This window comes from Carex rostrata, chromosome 26 (genome assembly GCF_964058835.1).
Source record: "Carex rostrata chromosome 26, lpCarRost1.2, whole genome shotgun sequence".
NCBI classification, from domain to species: domain Eukaryota; kingdom Viridiplantae; phylum Streptophyta; class Magnoliopsida; order Poales; family Cyperaceae; genus Carex; species Carex rostrata.
Window position 1 is genome coordinate 5,919,358 of NC_135943.1, and position 22,541 is coordinate 5,941,898.

Genomic DNA, 22,541 nt, shown 5'->3' on the forward strand with positions numbered 1-22,541 from the left:
AGAAAAATAAAAATAATTTTTTGATTTTTTTTTATATGTATTGCTGTATATATTATGTCATCAGTAAAAGGGCAAATGTCAAAGCCGTCTGATAAGTATAGAATGGCCATGATTCAACAAAACAGAGAGAGCTAGGCCAGGGAGCCAATCAGATGTAATCGCACGGATCACTGACGTGGCTATACTTTTTCAACGGATCCCGCCTAAGAGCGGCTCTCGTTTAGTAACTCCTTGTCCTGAAATTTCAAACCATGCATTTTTTCCTTTGGAACCCTAACCAGTGACCTCTTCCACCACTACAAGAAAATAACGATCTCCCGGCGCTAACCCAAGCGGCGTTACAAAAAACGCCGGTAAACGGCCTAGGTGCGTAGATTGGTGAAGCAAGCACCGGCTTTCCTCTCTGCGCCAACTGCAGACAAAATCTCCGCTCACCCAAACCCTCCCGCCTCTCTGCCCCTCCAATTTCTCGTTTTTCAAGACACGCTTCTCGCCTTTCGCATCATCCCTGAGTAAACTCCCAAATTGCTCTCTCTTTTTAATTTTTTTATTTGTTTCCTAGTTTCTGTGCCAATTTCAACATTCTAAGATAGTAGTGAAGTTTAGATTGCAATTATTGGTAAGAATTGGCAAAAATTATCCAAATTAATTTACATTTTCAAGAAGAAAATAGGCCAGATCACTTCGTACATGGTTGTTCTCTTTACGGTTTTGACTATATATGGATAAGGTTCTATTTTACTTTAATCTGTTGGAGTCTGCAATGTGTTGATTTTAGATTATTGGAATTCTGTTACAGCACAAGTATATGTATTTGAGTACCAGCCACCTGCAAATGAAATTACCATGGACTATTATTCATATAAGAAACAAATAAGGCAAAACAATGCAGATTAAATCTGAAGTGAAAGAGCGATTGTGCTCAATTCAGAGGTACTTGTTCTTTTCAGTTAGATTGAAAATCTGATGCAATTTTTTTTAGCGCTTTGCTAAGTCATTGTTACTTGTCTTTTTTAGCAGCATATAAACGTGATTATTACTCTTTCTGCTGAAGAGGTAAACATAAATGAACTTTATTACTTTAGTTATTTAATTGTGCTGCCATTCTCAAAAGACTAAGCTTTTTGTTATTCTAAAAAGAAAATTAGACTAACCCTTTGTTTTCAAAAGAATTTAGTAGATAGATTGGATTATGCCTTTATTTAGCCTCAAATACTATGATAAGACCAAGACAATCACTTTCTGGTAGAACAGATTCTGCCAAAATGGCTGCTGAGGATCCATATGGCAAAGAGAAAGGAGATGCTGGTGCCTCTAGCTCGGCTGATGCTGTCATGGCTGAAGCTGATGATAAGTGTGCTTAGGTAATTGTGGCAACTCGGTGTTATATTGATGAACTTGATTTTAATATTTTGAAAAATTGTGGCAACTTGGTAATTGCTTTTTCTCACAGAAATTTTGTGGTAATAGCTTGAATTGAAATGCTCAAATCTAATTCTAAATTATTGTTGTTGGTTGTTACTATTTCAGAAATATTTCATCATTAATTTAGTAGCTTGATTCTTAATTTTCAGGAAATTGAAGAAGCTATTTCCAAGTTGCCTTCTTCTTTAGTGGTCGAATCTTTGCGCTGACAGAAGGCATCTGACAATGTGGTTTCCTGTGTAACATTTGTCACTAGAACAAACTTATCAAATATGATTTTTGTTTCATTTTTTTTCTTCACTTATCTTTTGAAATTTACTTGCTAAAGATGTGGTGTCATATTTTCTCCTTGTTTTCTGATTGTTTTTTCTAGTCCTGTATAATTCCTATTAAAATGTCCTTATTCAATTGGGTTGTAAATAATGTGTTGATTTGTTCCCAGACAACACACAGTCTATTACTTTTGACTCCGATAATGTGGAATCTTTTGTTCTATGAACTTTTCTATTATACACGTTGGCGTCTCTACTTTAGAATACACACAAGGGCCTATTCAGGGGTCCATTTCTCTGAAGGATTTCATGTGTATATTATGAATTATCAAAAAGTATAACTAATATCTCAGGATTTAAAAGTTGGGCAACAATATGTCAATATGATTAAAACTGTACACATGCGTTTTGCCTTTGAAAGAGTCTGAGTCAGTGCGTTGCAATGCGCTCAGGCACAGAAAGTGTGCTTTGGTCAGTGATTGTTGCAACGCACTCGGGCTGTCAGGCACATAGTTTGTGTGCTGTGGACGGAGTGTCACAACGCATTCAAACTGCATTCTGAGGTTTGTGCACTACAACATACTCAGGTTGTGTTGTAAATGTTCATTTTCAGTCAGTACTAACTAGTAACTACATCCCTGTTAGTTCTCATAGTTTGTACTAACTAGTAACTAAGTTCATTTACAAAGGCATTGAACTTAACATATCATGCCCTTTAATTAAAAATATTTGCAAATTCATCCCTATTAGTTCTCATAGTTTGTATGGAATCATTTCTTCACACCCCTAAAGACAAGAAAGCATAAGAATTATCAAATTTTCGGGGTATTAAAAAGCAGTATTATAGGCCATATGGGAACACGTGTGAAATGATATTTCTAGAAAAGCAAAATTCTGCACCAATACAAAGTAATGCACCAACAAGGGACATACTCCACTGGTGGAACTTCCACCTAGGGGCACCCAAGCAGATCCAACAAAAAAACATGACAAATTTACGCTTGTATGTATAATAACACAACAAAAAGAAATGTGAAGATAAAAAGGGAATATTTTAAACTGCATTAAACTTCGATGTTGAGACAGAATAATAAGATAACATACACACAATATTTCACAGAAAGCATATAACATGTCAGTTTTCTATGTTTCCAAATTAACAGCTGCTGCTTCACATGAAATGAATTCCAGGACCTACACTGGTACCAAAAGGACAATATTAACCCTTCCAGGACCTTCACAGAAAGCATATATTACCTTCACAGAAAGCATATATTCATCAGTCATCACCATTCTTTCTAATACCTGCTTTGAAAGAAGCAATTATTTTAAAAAATGAGTTAGAATTTTCCTTCTTGGGATTAGGAGAAAAAATAAATGTAATGAAAGCAAAGACCAAACACAATAATTTTAGACATTTACATATTGTTGAAGACAAGTGCTTCAGACCACTACGACAATTCGTGGAGTTTTTCGAAATTACTAGCAACATCATTTTCCTGTACACAATTGAGAAGATTAATACAAATCTAGTGAGGTGATAAAATATAATTTAACACTACATAATCGTTCTTCACGTACCGCTTGGAGAAGTTGACATCTTTGTCGATTATGGCCTAGCATACCGCAATGCCCACATTTATTCTTCCTCCTTCCTTCAAGTGAAGACTTCATCCTCTCGTACTTCTTCTTTTTTGGTGCGCCTTTCGTCACAACAGGTTTCGGGTTCCCGATCTTCTGGGGTGATTTCTTATCACTTGAAACAACATCCTTTTTCACCTTAGGCTTCTCGATTCCTTTCGCAATTTCATTAAGCCGCCGTTGCTCTTCTTTTAACAATTCTTTTGTTTTCACAAATTCTGCCCTCGACTTAGATGCTTGGTAGCATATTTGTTTGCATAGCTCTGTCAGCTCGTGGCACATTTGGACCTGCTCAGAAACCTGAAAATCCCCACCCTTCCTGTCCGAAGAAAACATCGACTTAGCAGTTTTGGTCCATCTTTCATCAATGCAACACTGAGGAATGAACGTGACATCCAAGTGTATCAATACAGCAAACACGTGACTGCATGGTATTTTCTCACATTCCAATTTGTAACACGTACATGTAACTTTTTCGATATTGCCCTCAGAAACAAAGCAGTCCACATTCACCCGACTCTCCAGTTTACCTTTTGGAGCAAGGATGTACGTTGAGGACGTGTTGCTCTCGGGTTCTTGAATAACCACAAATTTCTCTGACTTTTCAATTTCCTCACGAACAATAGCAAAGACTTTTCGTGTGTAGTTGTTTGCTGCAGATTTCTCGAGATTATAGAAAGGAGTTGTTAAAACTGGAAATGTCTGAGATGATCTGCAATCTAACTCTGCCTCTTTTGTGCGCATGCTCGTAACACACCGCTCAAGCTGCTGTACAGCCTTACACAAAGACAACCTACTATTCATGTACTTGTGGATCTTGGCATTGAGGCTCTCGCTTCTCTGACTAGTGGACATTCCTAAGAACATCTTATTCTTTACAAAAGCCCCGGCCCATATTTGTTTTGACGCATAAATCTTCTGCAACCATTTTCTACTTTTTTCCCTTTTACTCACATTATCATCAAACTCCTGCCACTTGTTCTCAAATTCTTCAGGACTGTATGCCTTACTCATCAGCTTGTGAAACATTCGCATGACTTCTGAATCACGAATATACTTTTTCGCGTTCTCCCCCATATGCCATGTGCATATCCGGTGTGCTGTGCCCGGTAATACTGATTTAATGGCCTCGCGCATAGCAAGGTCACCATCCGTAATTACAGCCTCAGGTCGTACTTGATACATGGCCTCCATAAATGCTTCAAGAAGCCATTCGTATGATTTCTTGTTCTCACGAGAAACAATGCCGCATGCAAAAATAATTGTGCTCCAATGATGATTGATGCCTAGAAAAGGAACGACTATCATTTTATACCGGTTCAGCTGGTATGTGCTGTCAAAGACAACTACATCTCCGAAGCTAGAATAATCGAGCACTGACTGAGCATCGGCCCAAAAGAGACTTGTCAAATGACCTTCTTCCGTGTCATATTTGAAAAAGAAATCTGTATCTGCTTTTGTCCTCTCCTTGAAGTACTTTATCACTGAATCCGCATCATCTGCAAGCATCTCAGCCCGCTCGTGCATAGAGGTAAAGTTATACAAATTCTTCAATTGATAACCACGGTGTTCGTATCCACCACTCCTTCGTTCTGTGTAATCTAATATTTGACAGTTGCGGATACCTGAGCTTCCAAGAGTGACTATCTCGGCCTTTTCAGCTTCATTAATAGAACAATGAGATCGGAGGAAAGGAGTAGTATCACTAGATGCTAAACTGTGATTGTGAACATCTACATAGTTTGTCACCCACCATCTATCAATTTTCGAATCAAGCTTGATACAGAGCATAACAGGACAGCCACAACGAGAGAGCGCTGAGGCTGCTCTTTTTCGATCGGGCTTATCAAAATTCTTCTCATCTCGAAAACCAGATTTGCTGCAGCGAAACCAACGTAATGTAATGGTGCCATTATGTGGGTGTTTTTTAATTATGCTCTTCCTTATGCTAAACCCTTTTTTTTTGCATAATCATTGTAAAATTTGTAAGCTTCTTCTTGGCTTGAAAAGGTCATACTAACAATCCTTTCATAATCTCTCAATGATGCTACATCTACTTCATTAGCCTATAAAAATTGGTGGAATGAAACCATAATAAGTAAAAATAATTTTCAACACTTCGTGGATCTTTTAATGTATGGTATTATTCCCTCCATAAATAATCTAGGGTATAATCAAAATTAAACTAGATTATTTGGTAAATAAACTTATTGCTATTGCCATGTGAATAATTTTTATGTCTTATTATTTTCATGTTGTTATGCCAACTTGCTTTCAGGTCAAGTAGAAGCAATCGTGGTTATCAGGTACCAAGATTAAAGCTTACACTCTCAAGATTGCAAAATTCCACTTGTTGTCCATGATAGGTCATACAAAATCTCAATTTATAAAACAAGTACAAGACTGCAATATCACTGATCGCTACAACCATTAATAGATGGTAGGTAAAACAAGCAGTCTGGAATAGTAAGATATGAAAATTCAGTCGAAAACAAACCATGAGATCTTCTTCAGCAGTAGACTACAGAGGCGAAGGGCACATCACCTATTGGCTCTCCTCTATAAACACTGTCATAATAAGAGAGAATGAGAAAATCTTAACAAAAAATTAGTGACACACCACAAAAGAAGACATCATACGTGTCTAATTGAACTTGAAATTAAGCACTGGAATTATTTAGGTTTTCCGTGCGCTGAAATTTATCTTAAGTTATGAATTACTCTGATTAAACTAGCAATAGTGATGTTTAATCCTTGGTTTCTGGTAGGTATTTAAAAATTCAGCTCAATTCCCTAACTATCTACTATTGCTAAATTTGGAAATTATTTAAAAAAGTTTACAAATGGCATTATATCAAGGTCGAAGCCACACAAAAAATGTATAAATTAACTGTGTATTCTGACTTTGATTGAGTCAATATGACAGTGTATTTTGACTTTCATTGAGTCAATTCCTAATTGATCAAAGTCAGAATTAAAGGCATCTTCATTGGTTAAATTCGAAAAAAAATATTCTAACTTCTTTTTAAATTGGAAGATGCCTATATTCTGACTTTGATTGAGTCAATTCCCTAATGAGTAACTATCTACTGATATGAGAACTATAATTGATTAAATCAACTAAATTGGAAAGAAGGAAGTAATAAACCCTAATATCTTACCAAAAAAAAAAAATTAAAGGCAACTGAGAGACTACCTGTACCTGATGAGAGGGCTTGGCACAACAAAGATTCTGGAGCTGAGAGAGAGCACGAGAGTGAGAGAGGAGAGGGAGAGGCTTGGCAATCTAGGGTTCAGTCAGAGGAGAGGGGGGTCGGGGGATTGCTGGTTGGGGAGGCGAACAAGCAAGACCATCTCGATGAGAGGCGATGAGCAGGCGATTTACTTTTCTTTCTCTTTTCGCTGGGGAAGAAGAGAGCTTTTCGCTGGCTAGGACTCCTTTTCGCTGGGAAGAAGAGGGGGGAAGAAGAAAAGAGTTTTCGTTGGGGAAGAAGAGAGGGAAGAAGAAAGGTCGCTGGGTTTAGAACTGGACACCTCCAGCATAGAAGAAAATTATAGTAATTTTTCTTTGGTCGTTTTTACCCTTTACATAATCAACGGTGGAAATTGATTCCGCCTAAAAATTTGCAAAAATTGGGTTTCCACAGAAGCATCACTCTTTGCGTTTTGTTTAATGGAGGAGGAGGGCAAAATCGCCTTAATTCTGTGCATCCGAGTGAATTCAGTCCCCAGCAGTCTCTTGCAATATTTCTTAAACACGCGAAAGACCGTTTTGTCAGAAACCACCATCTCAGCATGTTTTCTCACTAATGCTATCCATTGTTATCCTTTCTTATGCCTCGTTCCTTTCACAACTCATCATATTTCATATTTTATATTTTCGTTTTCAAAGTCTAAATTGTCGATCTGAATCATTCAACATGATATCCATACTAAACTATGTTAGGGATGAAATTTTATAATTTTTGGAATTTTTTTACTAATTTTTAAGACGGATAGAAAATCACTGTTTTTTCAACAGTCCAAAAACAGTGATTTTGTATCAATTTTTAAAAATAATAAAATAATTTCAAAAAATATATAATTTCATATCCATACATATTTTAGTATAAATATCATGTTGAGCGGTTCGGATCAACAGTTTGAATTTTGAAAATAAAAATATGATGTGTAATGATGTATGAAAAATATGAGGTATTGAAATCCTCCTCTTAATGATGCTTCATAACTAGGGATGCAAAATTATAATTAGCGTGCGTAAAAAAATAGTGGGAAAATTCCAAAATCAAATGGTTGAATGAAGTTACATGATTATCTTATCTAATTTATATTGCAAGATCCTGAAAAACATGTTAATAATATTTGTTCCTTATGTAAGAACTCTACAAATAAAAAATTACTCGTATTTTATCTCATAATTTTGGCTCTAATGCACGAGAAAATATTAGAGAGAACAAAATCATTGAAATTGCATCAAATGTCTTGTATCTTTCGCATCAACTGTCTGATGCCTTTATTTATGTTTTTAAAGTTCAAACTATTTAACGTGGTCTCTGTATTAAAATGTATTCGGAGACCAAATTTTATATTTTTTGGAACATTTTTAATATTTATTTAGATAGGCACATAATTTATTTAGATAGAAAAATAATATAAATTATATTAACAATTTTGTTAAACATATATAATTTAAAATTTTAATTATTAAAAAAATTAAAACAAAAATATATAAATATATAAAAAAATATATATATATATATTTGAACGTCTTGAAAAAATAACTTAGATCGACAAAGCTGATACCTCGCTAATCTTAAACCTCAACCAAACAACACCGCCTGTAAGCACTGTTATCAAACTGGACCGGACCGGACAGTTCGGCCGGAATAAATGAGAATCGAACATGTTTATGGTTTAATTCGCTATTTGGACCGGACATGCAATTGGATAGGTTTAATTAAAACCGGCTGGTTTTATAAAACAACCGGAGTAAAAAAAAAGAAAAAAAAAAAAGGTTTTGTATTGGTTTTGTGTCCACCGTAAGTCTAAAACCCTAAACCCGAGCTGGATCGCTCTACCTCTCGGCGGGAATTAGCACCAACGCACCCGAGCAATGGCGATGAGAAAGAAGCTACACCCTCTGATGGCGGCGGGTCCGTCCCTGCTCTCCGCACTCCGCCTTTCGCTTCTCCGCTCTATCTCCACCTCCCCCACGCGCTTCTCCTCTCAACTCTCCGAATCCGTTCCCGAACCCGATTCGGCACTGGAATCGGACACCTCACCTCCACCTGGGGTTAAAATTTTGGATTCTTACAAAGAGGAGTTCGAGGTTGGGTCTCGTGTCATCTCATTCCAGACACGGAAGATTGCACGTATAGCAAATGGCGCAGTATTGATCTCCATGGACGATACAAATGTTCTCTCAGCTGTCTCCTGTGCTAGGAGTGGTGAAGGCGGTCGTGATTTTCTTCCTCTCACTGTATCTACTCTCCTCTTTATTAAACTCTGTTTCTTTTCTGTTAGATTTGTCTTATATTCTTGTAAAAGAAACCAGAAGGTTTAGGATAAACAAACATATTAGATACTTCATTATCTTCAGATGAACTTCAGATAAAGTCACGACCTCTACTTGACATTTTGAAATAATAGCCTAATTCTCATATTCAGTTCTCATTTGGAGGCAGTAGTTGTACTTGAAAAAAAAAGTAATTGTTTTCAATTAGATCTCCAGTTAAAGTTAGTCAGAATTTGTTTAACGGCTTAATGTTAAATTCCAAGTTTTTAAAGTCTCATTTCACCCAGTCCCTTAAATATGAGAAGAAACACTGAGTTAACATTTGATTTCAAGCATTCTATTTTAACCTCATAGTATTTTGTCACCTTTGGACTGATTCAAGGAAATTTTAAATCTGTTAAGGTAAATTATCAAGAAAAACAATATGCGCAAGGGGTAATCCCAACAACCTACATGAGGAGAGAAGGTGCTCCAAAAGAGCGCGAGCTCTTATGTGGCCGATTGATAGACCGACCCATTCGCCCTCTTTTCCCACCTGGTTTTTACCATGAAGTGCAGGTATTTTTCTTTAACACTTACCCCTGCTCTATGTATGCAAAAAAAAAATTATATCCTTTATTTAGCAAGTACAACTGATTGTTTTTTTTTTTTGCAAATAAATTTGACGTTCCTTGTTCTATCAAATGATGTCCTATTATCTGCATTTTTATCTGAATAGGACAGTCAGGCTCGTATTTATGTACTAGAATAAATATATGTTTAAATGTTGATAATTTCACCCCGTCATCTGAACAAGAGATTACCCTCCTAAATCCAGACAAAGCTGATTTATTCCTTGGATTAGTATATCTGTTTGAGCTGGTTAGGTGAGATTCCTTTCAATGGTGAGGTGTTATTTGATAATTTAAAAGTTTGTGGTGTTGGCTAATTTAGTGTATAATCCTTCATTAATAATATAAGCTAGGATAGGCTTTGAGTATTGCCATAATTGTGTACTTTCATCAGGTTACAGCAGATGTTCATTCATCAGACCGCAACCAAGATCCTGATGTAATGGCTGCCAATGCCACATCAGCAGCTCTGATGCTGTCAGATATTCCATGGAATGGGCCGATTGGTGTGATCCGTGTAGGAAGGATAGATGGGAAGTTTGTATTTAACCCAACAATGGATGAGTTGAATTTGAGTGATCTGAACTTGGTCTATGCATGTACCAAGGATAAGACGTTAATGATTGATGTGCAAGCCCGTGAGATTACTGACAGAGACCTTCAAGCCGGGTTGAGGCTTGCTCATCCCGAGGTCATCATATTTATATGTTTAGGGCCTGTTTGGCAGCCCAGTAGGGAATAGGAATTGAAAATTTTGAACTGTATTTTACTGTTCACGCGGGAAAAAAAAATTCAGTCTGAGCGATTTTTTTTTCCCACGTGAACAGTACTTTCGGGATTACTACCGAACAGGGCCTTATTTTTACTTTTCATTTGTTCAGTGGCATGACCTTTTGCCTTCTTATAGAAGTATGGTAATTTTCACTTTGTGAGCAGGCAGTTAAGTACATTGAGCCGCAAATCAGGTTGGCCGAAAGGGCTGGGAAAAAAAAGAAGGAATACAAGCTATCGTTAGTTTCAGATAAATCATTTGAAAAGATCAAGTCTTTATCAGAAGCTCCTATTCAGGAGGTCTTCACCGATCCAACATATGGCAAGGTCTGTTCTTCTTGTTCAGCCTACCTCCTCCCCCACCACTCTTTTTTACTTTTTATTTCTTTGGCTCCTTTTAAGGTCCACTTCTCAGTTACTAGATGCATATTTTACAACTAGCATTCTCTGTTTCTTTATCTTGAGCAGTTGGAGAGGGGAGAGGCTCTAGACAAAATAGTTCAAACTGTAAAAGCTAAGCTTGAGGAAGATGGTGAAGAGGATGGCCTGAAATATGTTTCAAAGACTATTGACACTATAAGGAAACAGGTATGCATTTTATCTTAGCTGATTCATTATTGTCAATTGTTGACACTGTAAGGAAACAGGTACACATGTTATCTAAGCTGACTCACTATAGTCAATTATTGACCACCATAATTGTTGATCCTGCACTCACTGTAATTTTTTTTAACACTGTGTACACAGGTCATTCGTCGAAGAATCATTGAGAAAGGCCTGAGAGTAGATGGAAGGCAGCTTGATGAGGTTAGGCCACTGTATTGCGAGTCTGGTACATACCCGAGTTTGCATGGTTCTTCGCTATTTTCACGTGACGAGACTCAGGTATTATATTATTTTGTTTGTTAATTCAATAACAGGTTTTATTTTTTGCAAGCTTGAACTGAATGGACTATGCTCAACTTTGCACTATTGTAGGTGTTATGTACAGTGACACTAGGGACACCAGGGGATGCACAAAGACTGGATTCAATAGTAGGTCCACCAACAAAGCGGTTCATGCTTCACTACAGGTTCCCATCTTTCTCTATTGATGAAGTGGCAAAGCAAGGTGGCCTCAACAGGAGAGAAGTCGGTCATGGTATGCACCTTCTGTTGCTTTGTTATTTGTTGTAATTAATGAATGCTATACAGTGTATACTAATAATATGGTAACTTAATTTGAAGGCACATTAGCAGAGAAGGCATTACTTGCAGTGTTGCCCCCAGAAGATGATTTCCCATATACTGTGAGAATTAATTCTGAGGTTTTGGGATCTGACGGTTCTACCTCTATGGCTACTGTTTGTGCAGGTATTAATACCTACTGGTACTTTTTTATTTCTTCTGGCATTTAAAGCTAACAATATCATATTAGTGGACACTGGTGCTAATTATTTGAATGGATTTATTCTGTTCGTTTGTAGGAAGTATGGCTTTAATGGATGCAGGCATACCTGTACGAGAGCATGTGGCTGGTGTTTCAATGGGTCTTGTGAGTGAGGTGGACCCCGCCACCGGTGAAATCACTGACTACCGTATACTCACTGATATCCTGGTAACAGGCACTAGGAAACATGATATTTATTAGAGCTTATTCTTTCTATACACGAAATACTTTTCATTTTTGCAAACTACCTCCAACATTTCTCATATTTTAAGCTAGAAAAAGTAGTTCTGAGATACTTGCCGACAGCAACAAGCCATGAAGTTGTCGGATAGAACAATCGTTTTCCTTAGAAAATTATATTCTAACCCCAGATTATGATGACCTCCTTTTTATCATACAAAATAAAAATTCAGCTAAAATCTGTGTGGCACGGATATGGACACCAGTGTCCGATACAATATGACTGTTATCACTGTTAACCGTGTCACGCGTGTCATGAACATGTCATTGTTTGACATGTGTCAGATACGGATGTGGTGTAATTTGCAACTTTTCCGTGCTACATAGGCCAAACATAAAATAATGAAGATGAAAAAAATTTGGTTGATGATCAAAATTTAAATGGACTATGAAGTGGTTTGGTTGAGTTGAAATGAAAAACTTCGGGGCTATGTTGTCACTTTTGATGTATGTAAATGTTAAATTTAGCAGTTTTTCCGTATCATAAAATATTTGGTTCTAGACGCCAATTTAGAGAAGTTTTGTATTATTTTCAAGAATAGTGAACTTCAAAAGCTAAGATTTTAGTTGGATACTACCACTTGTCAAAAAGAGGTTTTTCTGAAACATCTTATTTTTATGAAGGGTCTAGAAGATCACTCAGGAGACATGGATTTCAAAATAGCGGGAACTAGGAAGGGGATAACCGCAATTCAACTGGACATAAAACCAGCAGGGATTCCACTTGATATAGTCTGCGAAAGCCTGGAGCCTGCACGCAGGGGCCGGAAGCACATTCTTAACCGAATGGAGCAAGAGATTAGCACTGCTCGAGCCATGAATGTCGGTTCCGCCCCTCGTGTGGCCACTCTCAAGTTCAGCAATGATTCTATTAGGAAGTTGCATTTTCACAGGAAAAGGATAGAGCAAGAAGCTGGTAACACCCCCCTGCCCCTCCCTCTTCATTTGCCACTCTACATCCTACTTTTTTTCCCAGGGAAAATTTCTGGTGTACCCATAAAATCTTCTAAAATAGGCAATATCGGCATGAAAACATCATAATATTCTATTGCCCCTTAAAAACATAATATTTTTTGTTCCATCTTTTTTTATTTAGCTACTTTAAAAACTGAACTGACAAATATACCCTCATCTCCCCCAAATAGCCTGTGCCATTCTAATAACCTCAAAGTTCTGATTTTGCTAAAGAACTTTTTATTCGGTCCGATTCCAGAGAGTTTGAGAAGGTGCTTGAGCCCTTGTCAGAGTGAGACTTGGCCTAAATTACCTAAATGGAATAGTAAATTTCAGAGATGAATCTTTATACTTGATAACATATTAACTACTTGTGCTATGTCTTGTTCCCCCACCATTGAATTTTATGAGAGTTTTAATAAACAAATTTAATAAAATAAAACTTTTTAGATAAGCTAACAATTGTCTAGAGCATTTTAATTAATGAATTTAATATTAATATGTTGCTTGTATAATTTTGTTTTAATAAAATTCACATATATGCGAATATTTTATATAAGATTTTGATTCTGTCGCAAAATCTCATTGATGGATGTCAGAAAATCATCTTTAAATTTTGGTTGTGACAATATATGTTGGATCTTGCAGCAACTAGCCTAGGGATTACTTAGGCCAAACATAACTAATGTTAGATGGCAGCTAATCTTAATCAGTGCCATACACGTCAGGGAAGCCCAATGTTGTATTACTCCAGATCTATTCTTACCGTACGGAATAAAAGTTCTTCAGCAAAACCAGAAGCTTGAGGTTATTAGAATGGCACAGGCTATTTGGAAGAGATGAGGGTATATTTGTCAATTCAATTTTTAAAATGTGGAGGGTTCAAAATTGGTCTTTCATGCCTCATCAGGCCTCACATCATTTATCTCTTTTCAGATCCAAACATTCGATCCGAACCGCTCAACATGATAACCATATTAAAATATGATTGGAGACCCAATTTTATATTTTTTAAAATTTTTTACTATTTTTTTAGATAGGTACAAAATCATTGTTTTTGGACCATCCAAAAACAGTAATTTTTGTACCTATCTAAAAAAATAGATATCAATTCTAAAAAAATAGATATCAATTCCAAAAAAATATAAAATTGGGTCTCCAAGCATATTATAATATGGTTATCATGTTGAGCGGTTCAGATAACGGAGATAAATGTTGTGAGACATGATGAGGCATGAAAGACACGGGCATCTGAACCCTCTTTTAAAATGACTAACGTGAATAAAAGGGAAATTTATTAAGTTTTTATGGGATATCGGATGCTATGGTGTATTCATGGGGATATTGACTATTTTAAAAGTTGATATGGGTACACTGGAAAATACCTTCTTCCTATAAAATTCTTCTTTTTATTTTGTTTAACTTTCTTCTTTTCTAATTGAAGGTGCACGGGTTTCCGTTAGTGCTGATGGCACGGTTGCTTTAGTTGCTAAAACTCAAACAGCCATAGATAAAGTTCTTGAACAGGTGATATCTGCATACTTGTTCAGTCATTTTATGAGACCAAACTATACTCACATGCAATCTAAGCTTTATTATGGCTTAATTTCCATTTTAATTCCTTTGCAGATTGACTTTCTTGTTGGGCGTCCAGTTGAACTCGGGAAGGTGTATAAGGGAGTTATTGCATCAATAAAAGAGTATGGTGCATTTGTTGAATTTAGTGGCGGTAAGCAGGGCTTGCTCCATAAATCTGAACTATCTCACGATCCGGTAATTGATTCAATAGTAATAATTTACTACAGTTAGCTTGCTGACCTGCTTCCCATTTTCCTTGTGTTTCTTCGGAAGCAATTTAGTTAATAGTTACAACATCTTTGATTTTACCTATCCTTTGTCAGGTGTCTAAAGTATCAGATGTTGTCTCAGTGGGACAACAGCTCTCGCTAATGTGCATAGGTCAGGATATCAGAGGCAACTTAACATTGTCCCTTAAAGCCACCTTACCAACACCCAAGAAAGACCTTCTAGATTCCCCCGTCAATGTTGTACCTCAACCTCTAAAAGATAAAACCACAGAAGATGTAATCAGCAACTCGGAGCCACCTGTCATCATTCGCTCTGCCGAAGAATGCAACAGTCATGATGTTCTCAATGAACTTGAACTTCTCACTGCGAAGAAAATGTCCTCCAAGGTTTCTAAGACTTCTCCTAGAACCTCTTCTAGTAAAGATAATAAGAAGCCAGCTTCAAAACACAGCCTTGAAGTAGCAGATGTGCTAGCACAGATCACTAAGAAAGATGCAGATGATAAGGCACCGAAGGAACATTTTAGTTCAGGTCAGATGAAAATCGGGGATGTGGTGACCGCAAAGGTGCACGAAATACGTTCTCATGGTCTAGTTCTTCAGTTAAGTGACGGTGAACGTGGAATGTACAAATTTCAGGTATGATTATGAAATGACATCTATTTGGTATTTTTCTTGTTCAGAAAATTGCAAAACAAGGCCCAAATTGCAACAGCCAATCGCTTCACTATTAAAATGACCATCTAGGTTGTTGAACAAAAAATGGAAGAAAAGAGAAAAAAAAACAAATGGCACCTGCAGCTTGTAGCATTTACCATCTTTAGTCTTTTTAATTTATGAAGTGACCAAAGCATCATAATGGCCAAGTTAATTAGAATTAAAGACCCATACTTCTTAGAAATTGCTACCATTTCAAAGTGTTCAAGTTATCAGTTACAATTTCAAGTTTTCTGAGAATGAATTCTATCAGCATCTTATAAGTAATCATGTGTTCTTAAGATGCCAGTAGGAAGCTAATGTTGGCTTTTTGAAAATTTAAAACAATTCAGGTGTATTTTCTATTATAATAAGATGAACAATTGCAATTTAAAAATTGCATCTGGACTGAGTCTTTGTTTCATTATTGTCCTAGCAATAAAGGATTTTGTTGAATCAATATGTACCTGCAGCCACTCTAAATAGGAAATCCCTATCTGTGTGTGTGGAAAACTGAAAAGAATGCAAAAGCAAATAAATCCGTTACCACGTGGACAAAATTAATCACAACTTTTACTTTTATATGACGAAGTAATCATTTTGCAGGAAAATGGAAAAAAAGATTTTGAGGTAGGAGACGAAGTAGATGTGTTGCTCTCGACCTTCTCTACTAAGGGCATACCTATCTTTTCACTGGTCGACTAATTTAACAAATCATGATTTATTTATTTTTTAATACTTTTTTGTATACTAAAAAGTGGCTGTAAATGTGGCCCGATTAGTAGACAGATATGTTAGAAGAATTACGAGACAAGTTTGTTGAGAGAGAGAGAGCTCTAGCCTCTTTCATTTCGTGTTAGGAAGTTTTGTTAGATGTGGACTTGCACTTGCTGGATTTAGAAACAAAAATAACGGACTAAACCATGTACGGTAAATAAAAGATATGTTATCCAACAAAGTTTAATTTTTGTTCAAACATTGATGCATTGAGATTTATATGGTTAGTTACTTGATAGTAAATTAAGCATTGCGCTGGACTTGGCGACTTGACAGGTGAAACTGTACTTGAAATTTATAATGCTATTAGTTAAGTCATTAAGGATTTTATTGCTTACTCAACTGTATGGAAAGCGCAATTCTGGTGTTTTGATTTGATAGGGTGGGGGTGAATAATTATGCATTTCGTTTGCCAGAAAAAAAAAAAAAAAAAAAAGAGATCTGCATTTCTGCTCGATTAGTATACTAAGCAGCCCAAGTGAAGCCACTTCACTACCTGCGGTAACTGAGGTGCAAGTTACAAATCTGGACCGTTCTTTTCATGTGGCACGAATCTCAGAGCAGACCCCTACAGTCCCAACTGGCTCTGGATTGAATTTGGCTCAGCTGGAATTAATCTGGACCGTCCATCTTTTTAAATTGTACCTCAGGTACCTTAGGGGCATCTTGGAGATCCACCTTGATTGAAACATTAACTGTGCCTAATCCTCTTTCTTCAAGGGTGAGGAGAGTATTGCGCATGGCGATTACTATTATTCGCCCGTTCCGTCCACCTCCAGTTCCCTTTCCTCGCTGCCGCTGCTCTTCTCCAGTATCTCTCCGTTTCTCTCGATCAGGGAGAGGGATACGATGCTCCGCCACTGATCGACAGGAACTGTTCAGTCGGATAGCCCCGGTCTACGATAATGTACCATTTCTTTTCTTTTCCCCGAGTGTATAAATGGATTAATTTCGCAAAAAGAAAAAAAAAAAAACGAAAAGTATTTCTAGGTTTACTAATTGATATTTTTGGTTTAGTCGGAGATATGATGTTTCTATGCTGATTTATACTTGAATTGGAAAAAAAAATAAAAAAAAATATAATGGTGGGAGACAGCTAAATGATGTCTTGAGCTTGGGGCTTCACCGTACCTGGAAGAGGATGTGTGTCTCTTGGAGCGGGTACCCTTCTCTCTACCTCTTTCTATTATATTACTATTGAGTCCGACTAGTATAATATCAGTATCATTTCAGCCTATATAACATCATCTCCAAAACCTATCAAATCAACTTCAAACGGTAAATCCAAACCGTTCAAACTGATTTACTTCATTAGTTGTGTGTTTACATGCAAAAATTTTAATTTTTCAAATTTATTTAGTATCAAGTCAAGCGGTTAAATGTGTGATTTTTTAAGTTAATTTTAATACATTCATTATTTAACATTTTTACCGCTTGATTTACATTCATTATTTAACATTTCAAATTCTACGCACATGTGCTTTTTTTCTTATTCTTGTTTTCTAATTTGTCTCATTTTGTTTTATTTACTTTTACTTTTATTCTTCATGTAGTGTTTTTATTTTTTGCACTTCCCCAATTTGGGGTCTTAAACCTTGTAAAAACCACACGACTTGTGTCATGATTAATGGAAAATGGGAGCTGGACTTCCACTTTTTCTTGTCAAAAAAAAAAAACTCGAAAATATATTTTTTTGCATGTAAACGCATCACTCATAAAGTAAATCGGTTTGAATTAGTCGTTTGAAGTATATTCAATCAATTTTGAAGTTAGTGTCATATGACACCGATGTTATACTAACCGGACTCATTACTATTACAGGGACATTTAGAAACTGTTTTTTTTTTTTTAGTTAAAAGTGTAATGATGTTAATTTTCGTGAGAAAAATTACAAATAGTATCAGAAATGATTGGGTAAGAGACGAATAATCAAATCTAATTTTTGCATGTCAGGGCAAAGAGAGGGGATAGGGTTTTAGATTTGTGCTGTGGCAGTGGCGATTTGGCATTTCTTCTATCCCAAAAGGTTGGGCTTGATGGTGAGGTGAGTTATACCATCTTTATCCATTAAATTTTTAATATCTACAAGAGAAATTTATTTTACCTTTTCACTCCTTGTTATACTTGCAAGGTGAAAGCTGTTGATTTCTCAAGGATGCAGTTAAAAGCTGCCGCTACTAAGCAAGAAATGTACTGGAAATCATGCTACAAGAATATTACGTTAGTGTCTTTTTCTACTTGTTCTGATTGATTCTAATTTGTTTTCTTACTAATTCTTTCTATTGCTATTTAAAGTAATAGAGACTTCACATTTATGTGAAGTTGTAAACCGACCTATTTATATCTTACATGGTGTTGCAGATGGATAGAAGGAGATGCACTCAGCTTGGCATTTGAAGATTGCTGTTTTGATGCTATAACAGTTGGCTATGGGATGCGTAATGTGGCTGACAAACCTCGAGCCTTGCAAGAGATTTATCGTGTTCTCAAGCCAGGTCAACCTTTTCCTCAGTTGCTGTTGTAATTCGCCTTTTATTTTCTTTTTATATCGATTGGTCGACTCTGTGTCAATGGGTTTATTTCATGAATCTAGGTTCAAGGGCATCTATTCTAGACTTTAACAAGAGCAAATCTCAACTAGTAACCTCTTTCCAGGTGAATTCTTTTTAAATTGTTTCTTACTCTCCCAAGGATATATTTTCGTAGGAAATTACAAAAAAAACATCTCTGTCTCCTCACTTGCATTACATTTTTAATGTTTTTTTTAACAGGAAGATGTGCTTCCTGACCTTCTTTATGTTTTCTTTTTTCTTTTGTTATAGAATTGGTCTATAGACAATATAGTAGTTCCATTTGCGAGTACGTATGGCCTTTCAGAAGAGTACAGATACCTGAAATCATCCATTGCTGAATTTTTAACAGGTCTTGTGATTTCTGCCTCTGTGGAAATATAAAACCAATTACCATGATTTTGTACCACTTTAAATACTGAATCTGACATTTATGGTTCTTTTATGAATTCACAAAATGCAGGAGATGAGTTTGTGAATCTGGCAAAAGAGGTGGGGTTTTCAAGTGCCAAACACTATGAAATTGGTGGCGGTCTTATGGGAAACCTGGTCATTATTCGTTGATAGCAGTGTTGTAAAAAACGTCCGTTTAGGCCGATTAGTCGTTGGCGGTGTGGATTTTTCTGACTAATCGACCAATTATTTTCGATCATAGCTGATTATTCCCAATTAATTGCTTAGTGATACCCTGTCCGTTCGACGACCGCATACCGTTATTTACCTGGGTGATAGACAGATAGCAGACAACTTGTTTATGTTTAGTGGAGGGGGTAGAGGAATGAAATTTCATTTTTTGTAACCTTCACATTTAAAATAAAATCCTCATTTTTATCATGTACCGAAGTGCATGTATAGGATTGTCTACAGCAATGCGCTGCAAGCCTGCTCACGGTTTAAACTTCTTTAGCGTATATTCTTGTTCTTAGTTCTTACATCCATTAAAAGGACATTGAATTACTGATATATTACATGGATGCTCAAAACAACATCTATTGTTGTCTTGTATTTAGAATTTAATTAAGTTGCTATATACTCACCAATCACTTTTTAAATTGCTCCAAATATTATATATACAAGTCAAGTTAATATCAATTTAAGCTTGTTAATAGTTATTTATAATAACTAAAAATATTCAATAATTTGTACGGATTAAAATAGGAGGAACACAATATTTTTTTTTTCAGGAGTTAAATGAAAAATAAAATAGAAAGAGTAAGAGATGAGTTAATTCAGAATAAGTTATTTCATTTTTTCAAGTGAATTAATTTACTTTACACTTGCTCCATCCGTAGACACCCGTAGAGTCTACTATCATATATATGAGTTTATTTTTTAACATCTTGCTTTTTTATATGATTTAATTTAATCTATGACTTGAAATATCAAACAAGATGTAAAATATGAAGATAAGTGGAGTAAACAATTTAATTCTCATTAATTTTACTCTATAATTAAACATGACCGAGTGAGTAAAGCAGGTGAAGAATACGGATCCGACCAATTGATGTGTCGCCTGTTGAATTATAAACTTAATTTTTTATTATGATAAAATTAAAATTGCTTAGAAATATAAATAAAAACCTTTTGAATTCTACGGTTGGACAGAATTTCAGCCTGGTTAATTTTTTTGTTTTAAATAATTGTTGGTCAATCTGGGGGTATGACCTATATTTAAAAGATCTTTAATGGTAAAGGTTTCAAGTCAGATGGAGTTCTCTATGGAGAGCTATAACTGTTTTAGTGAAAGGATGTCAAAATTTATTGTGTTGTCTCGAATTTTGTTTTTTGTTTTAATGTTGTACGGATTTTTATAGTGTTCTTTTTGTATTTTAAGATTAGAAAAGAAGTAGTATTATGTTGTTATGTAAAATAATATTAAAAGTTGATAATAAAAAGAAATTTGTTTGTTATTCTCTTCTGTTAACATTGTCACTCCAGAATTATTCAGAGATTTAAATATCATTTCTAGTTTTTTTTTTTTTTAGCAGAAATAGCTCGTGGACATTTTCATATAACGAAATATAGTTCACAATAAATACGGAACCAGAAACATTACAGATAATAACTCACATGATATTTGTGGACGAATTCAGAATTTTTACTAAGGGGCAAAAAAAAAAGAATCGGATTTAAGTAGCTAATCGAGTTTAAACCCATTAACTAATTGGATACTTGATAAAAAACAATGCTTTAACTTATATTTTCCAATGCTCCAACTTATAATTTATGACGTTCTAACTTATAATTCTAATTACCAATTCTAATCCAAAAAAACTATTTTCAATTTAACTTTAAATTTAACTTTAAATTTAACTCGAATTATAAATTAGAAATTCAAAAGAAAACAAACAATTTTAGATAGGGACAAAATCGGTCGGAACCGATAAATATTCATTAAAATTCAAAATCTAAAAAGAAGCATTTGCTCTCTAATTCCATATAGGTCCGCTCCTGATAACATCACAACAACCAGATAGGACACATGACAAGTACAAATGGAAATGAATATGTATGAGCATTGCACAATGCACATTGTACATCCAAGTGCAGAGCCGTGACCCAAGGGTTTTCCCTTAAAAAAAAGTGTGGAGCCGTGTATGCAAATTAAGGTTTTAAATAGCGTGCTATAGCACCGCTATAGTATTTTCAGACTATAAAAGTTATAGTACTATCAACACTATAGTGCGATATTTTGCACTATAACAGTGTTTTATGGACATAGCGTTGTTTTTTTAGTCATTCCGCTATGATATAATAAACGTTATTTAAGCCTTTGATGTAAATTTGTGAGCCTCTGAATTGTTTTCCCTCTCAACTACATTGTTTGTTGTAATACAATAAATCTACCATATCAAATCAGCAGTGCATGTCATAATTTCATCGGTTTTAAACCGTAACGATATAAGAATTTTTCTTTTTAGGAATATATAATTTTAAAACCAATTGTTACGTGCATATTTAAAATATGAAACTATTTATAACTAGTGTTCTTAAGTTTATCAAATTTATTTGTAAATTTAACTCTAAAATATATTGAATTGACTTAAAAAAAAACTGTTGAAATCCATCTATTTTACAAGTGATGTGTCGACATGTGAAACTTTTAAACTTTCGAATTAATTTAGTATAAAATCAAAAGATTATAAATTTATTCTAACATATTTATTTTTGAATATTTTTTTATTACTTTATACAAAAATAGTTCAAATATTTAAATATTTTTTATAAAAACACGCTACTCGTAAGATAGATAAATTTAAATAATTAAAATTTATTATTAAAGTCAATTCTGTAAATTTTAAAACTGAGTTCACATATAACATATAGAAAAACCTATTTACTGGGGTGATATTAGGTGTGTCAATGGGTACAGTACGAGTCGTGGAGACATTTTCATATTCATACTCATTAAAATTGACTTTATCCATATCCTACTCATAACCATTAAAAATTGACCTTATCTTACCTTACCTTACCTTTACCCGCTAATATTATCGGGTGACGAAACGATTACAGGTGAATAATAGATAATACTAATATAATAATTATTTTTATTATATCTTACAAATTAAACATAAAAAACTCATTCATTTCACACATATGTAATTGCATTTCTAGTGAAAAATAAAAAATATGTAATCAATTCCAACTAAATTATTTTTATAAAGGAGGAAAATTCAAAAACACGAATATATATTTATGTGGATTGAAAATTAAATTCAACATACATTTATATTTTTGAATTACCATTATCCTATAACAAATATGAAATAGTCATTATCCATACTCTCACCCATTTAATTAACGAAAAAAAATTCTCATTTATATTCAT

The 22,541-nt window shown here is 35.1% G+C and overlaps 3 protein-coding genes and 1 long non-coding RNA gene across 10 annotated transcripts; 3 read left to right on the plus strand and 1 right to left on the minus strand.

Moving 5' to 3' along the window:
* The first annotated feature begins 247 nt into the window (after positions 1 to 247).
* Positions 248 to 1,937, plus strand: LOC144544487 (uncharacterized). 4 transcript variants are annotated; one of them, XR_013508235.1, is made up of 3 exons: positions 248 to 1,056; positions 1,255 to 1,364; positions 1,575 to 1,937. It is a non-coding gene; the product is annotated as an uncharacterized LOC144544487 (long non-coding RNA). The 4 variants fall into 4 exon arrangements; XR_013508237.1 differs by having other exon boundaries at positions 248 to 933; positions 1,021 to 1,364; XR_013508236.1 differs by having other exon boundaries at positions 248 to 512; positions 800 to 1,364.
* A 1,182-nt stretch (positions 1,938 to 3,119) lies between these two features.
* LOC144544613 (protein FAR1-RELATED SEQUENCE 5-like) lies at positions 3,120 to 5,264 on the minus strand. The gene is made up of 2 exons (XM_078293152.1): positions 3,279 to 5,264; positions 3,120 to 3,196 (listed from the first exon to the last, which is right to left on the minus strand). The coding sequence occupies exons 1-2, from the start codon at positions 5,127 to 5,129 to the stop codon at positions 3,149 to 3,151; spliced, it is 1,899 nt and encodes a 632-aa protein (XP_078149278.1). The 5' UTR covers positions 5,130 to 5,264; the 3' UTR covers positions 3,120 to 3,148.
* Positions 5,265 to 8,383: 3,119 nt separating this feature from the next.
* On the plus strand, positions 8,384 to 16,189 carry LOC144544350 (polyribonucleotide nucleotidyltransferase). The gene is made up of 14 exons (XM_078292843.1): positions 8,384 to 8,817; positions 9,256 to 9,411; positions 9,859 to 10,155; positions 10,401 to 10,562; positions 10,704 to 10,823; positions 10,983 to 11,120; positions 11,214 to 11,376; positions 11,463 to 11,588; positions 11,702 to 11,832; positions 12,529 to 12,820; positions 14,303 to 14,385; positions 14,488 to 14,631; positions 14,760 to 15,305; positions 15,969 to 16,189. The coding sequence occupies exons 1-14, from the start codon at positions 8,452 to 8,454 to the stop codon at positions 16,065 to 16,067; spliced, it is 2,823 nt and encodes a 940-aa protein (XP_078148969.1). The 5' UTR covers positions 8,384 to 8,451; the 3' UTR covers positions 16,068 to 16,189.
* Positions 16,190 to 16,837: 648 nt separating this feature from the next.
* MENG (S-adenosyl-L-methionine-dependent methyltransferases superfamily protein) lies at positions 16,838 to 19,521 on the plus strand. Of its 4 annotated transcripts, none has more exons than XM_078292809.1 (8): positions 16,838 to 17,046; positions 17,236 to 17,300; positions 18,093 to 18,165; positions 18,271 to 18,359; positions 18,501 to 18,634; positions 18,733 to 18,794; positions 18,962 to 19,061; positions 19,173 to 19,521. In XM_078292809.1, the coding sequence occupies exons 1-8, from the start codon at positions 16,879 to 16,881 to the stop codon at positions 19,271 to 19,273; spliced, it is 792 nt and encodes a 263-aa protein (XP_078148935.1). In that variant the 5' UTR covers positions 16,838 to 16,878; the 3' UTR covers positions 19,274 to 19,521. The 4 variants fall into 4 exon arrangements, with proteins under 4 accessions (XP_078148935.1, XP_078148934.1, XP_078148936.1 ...); XM_078292808.1 differs by having other exon boundaries at positions 16,839 to 17,046; positions 18,093 to 18,183; positions 19,173 to 19,503; XM_078292810.1 differs by having other exon boundaries at positions 16,910 to 17,046; positions 17,157 to 17,300; positions 18,093 to 18,183; positions 19,173 to 19,508.
* Positions 19,522 to 22,541: the final 3,020 nt, after the last annotated feature.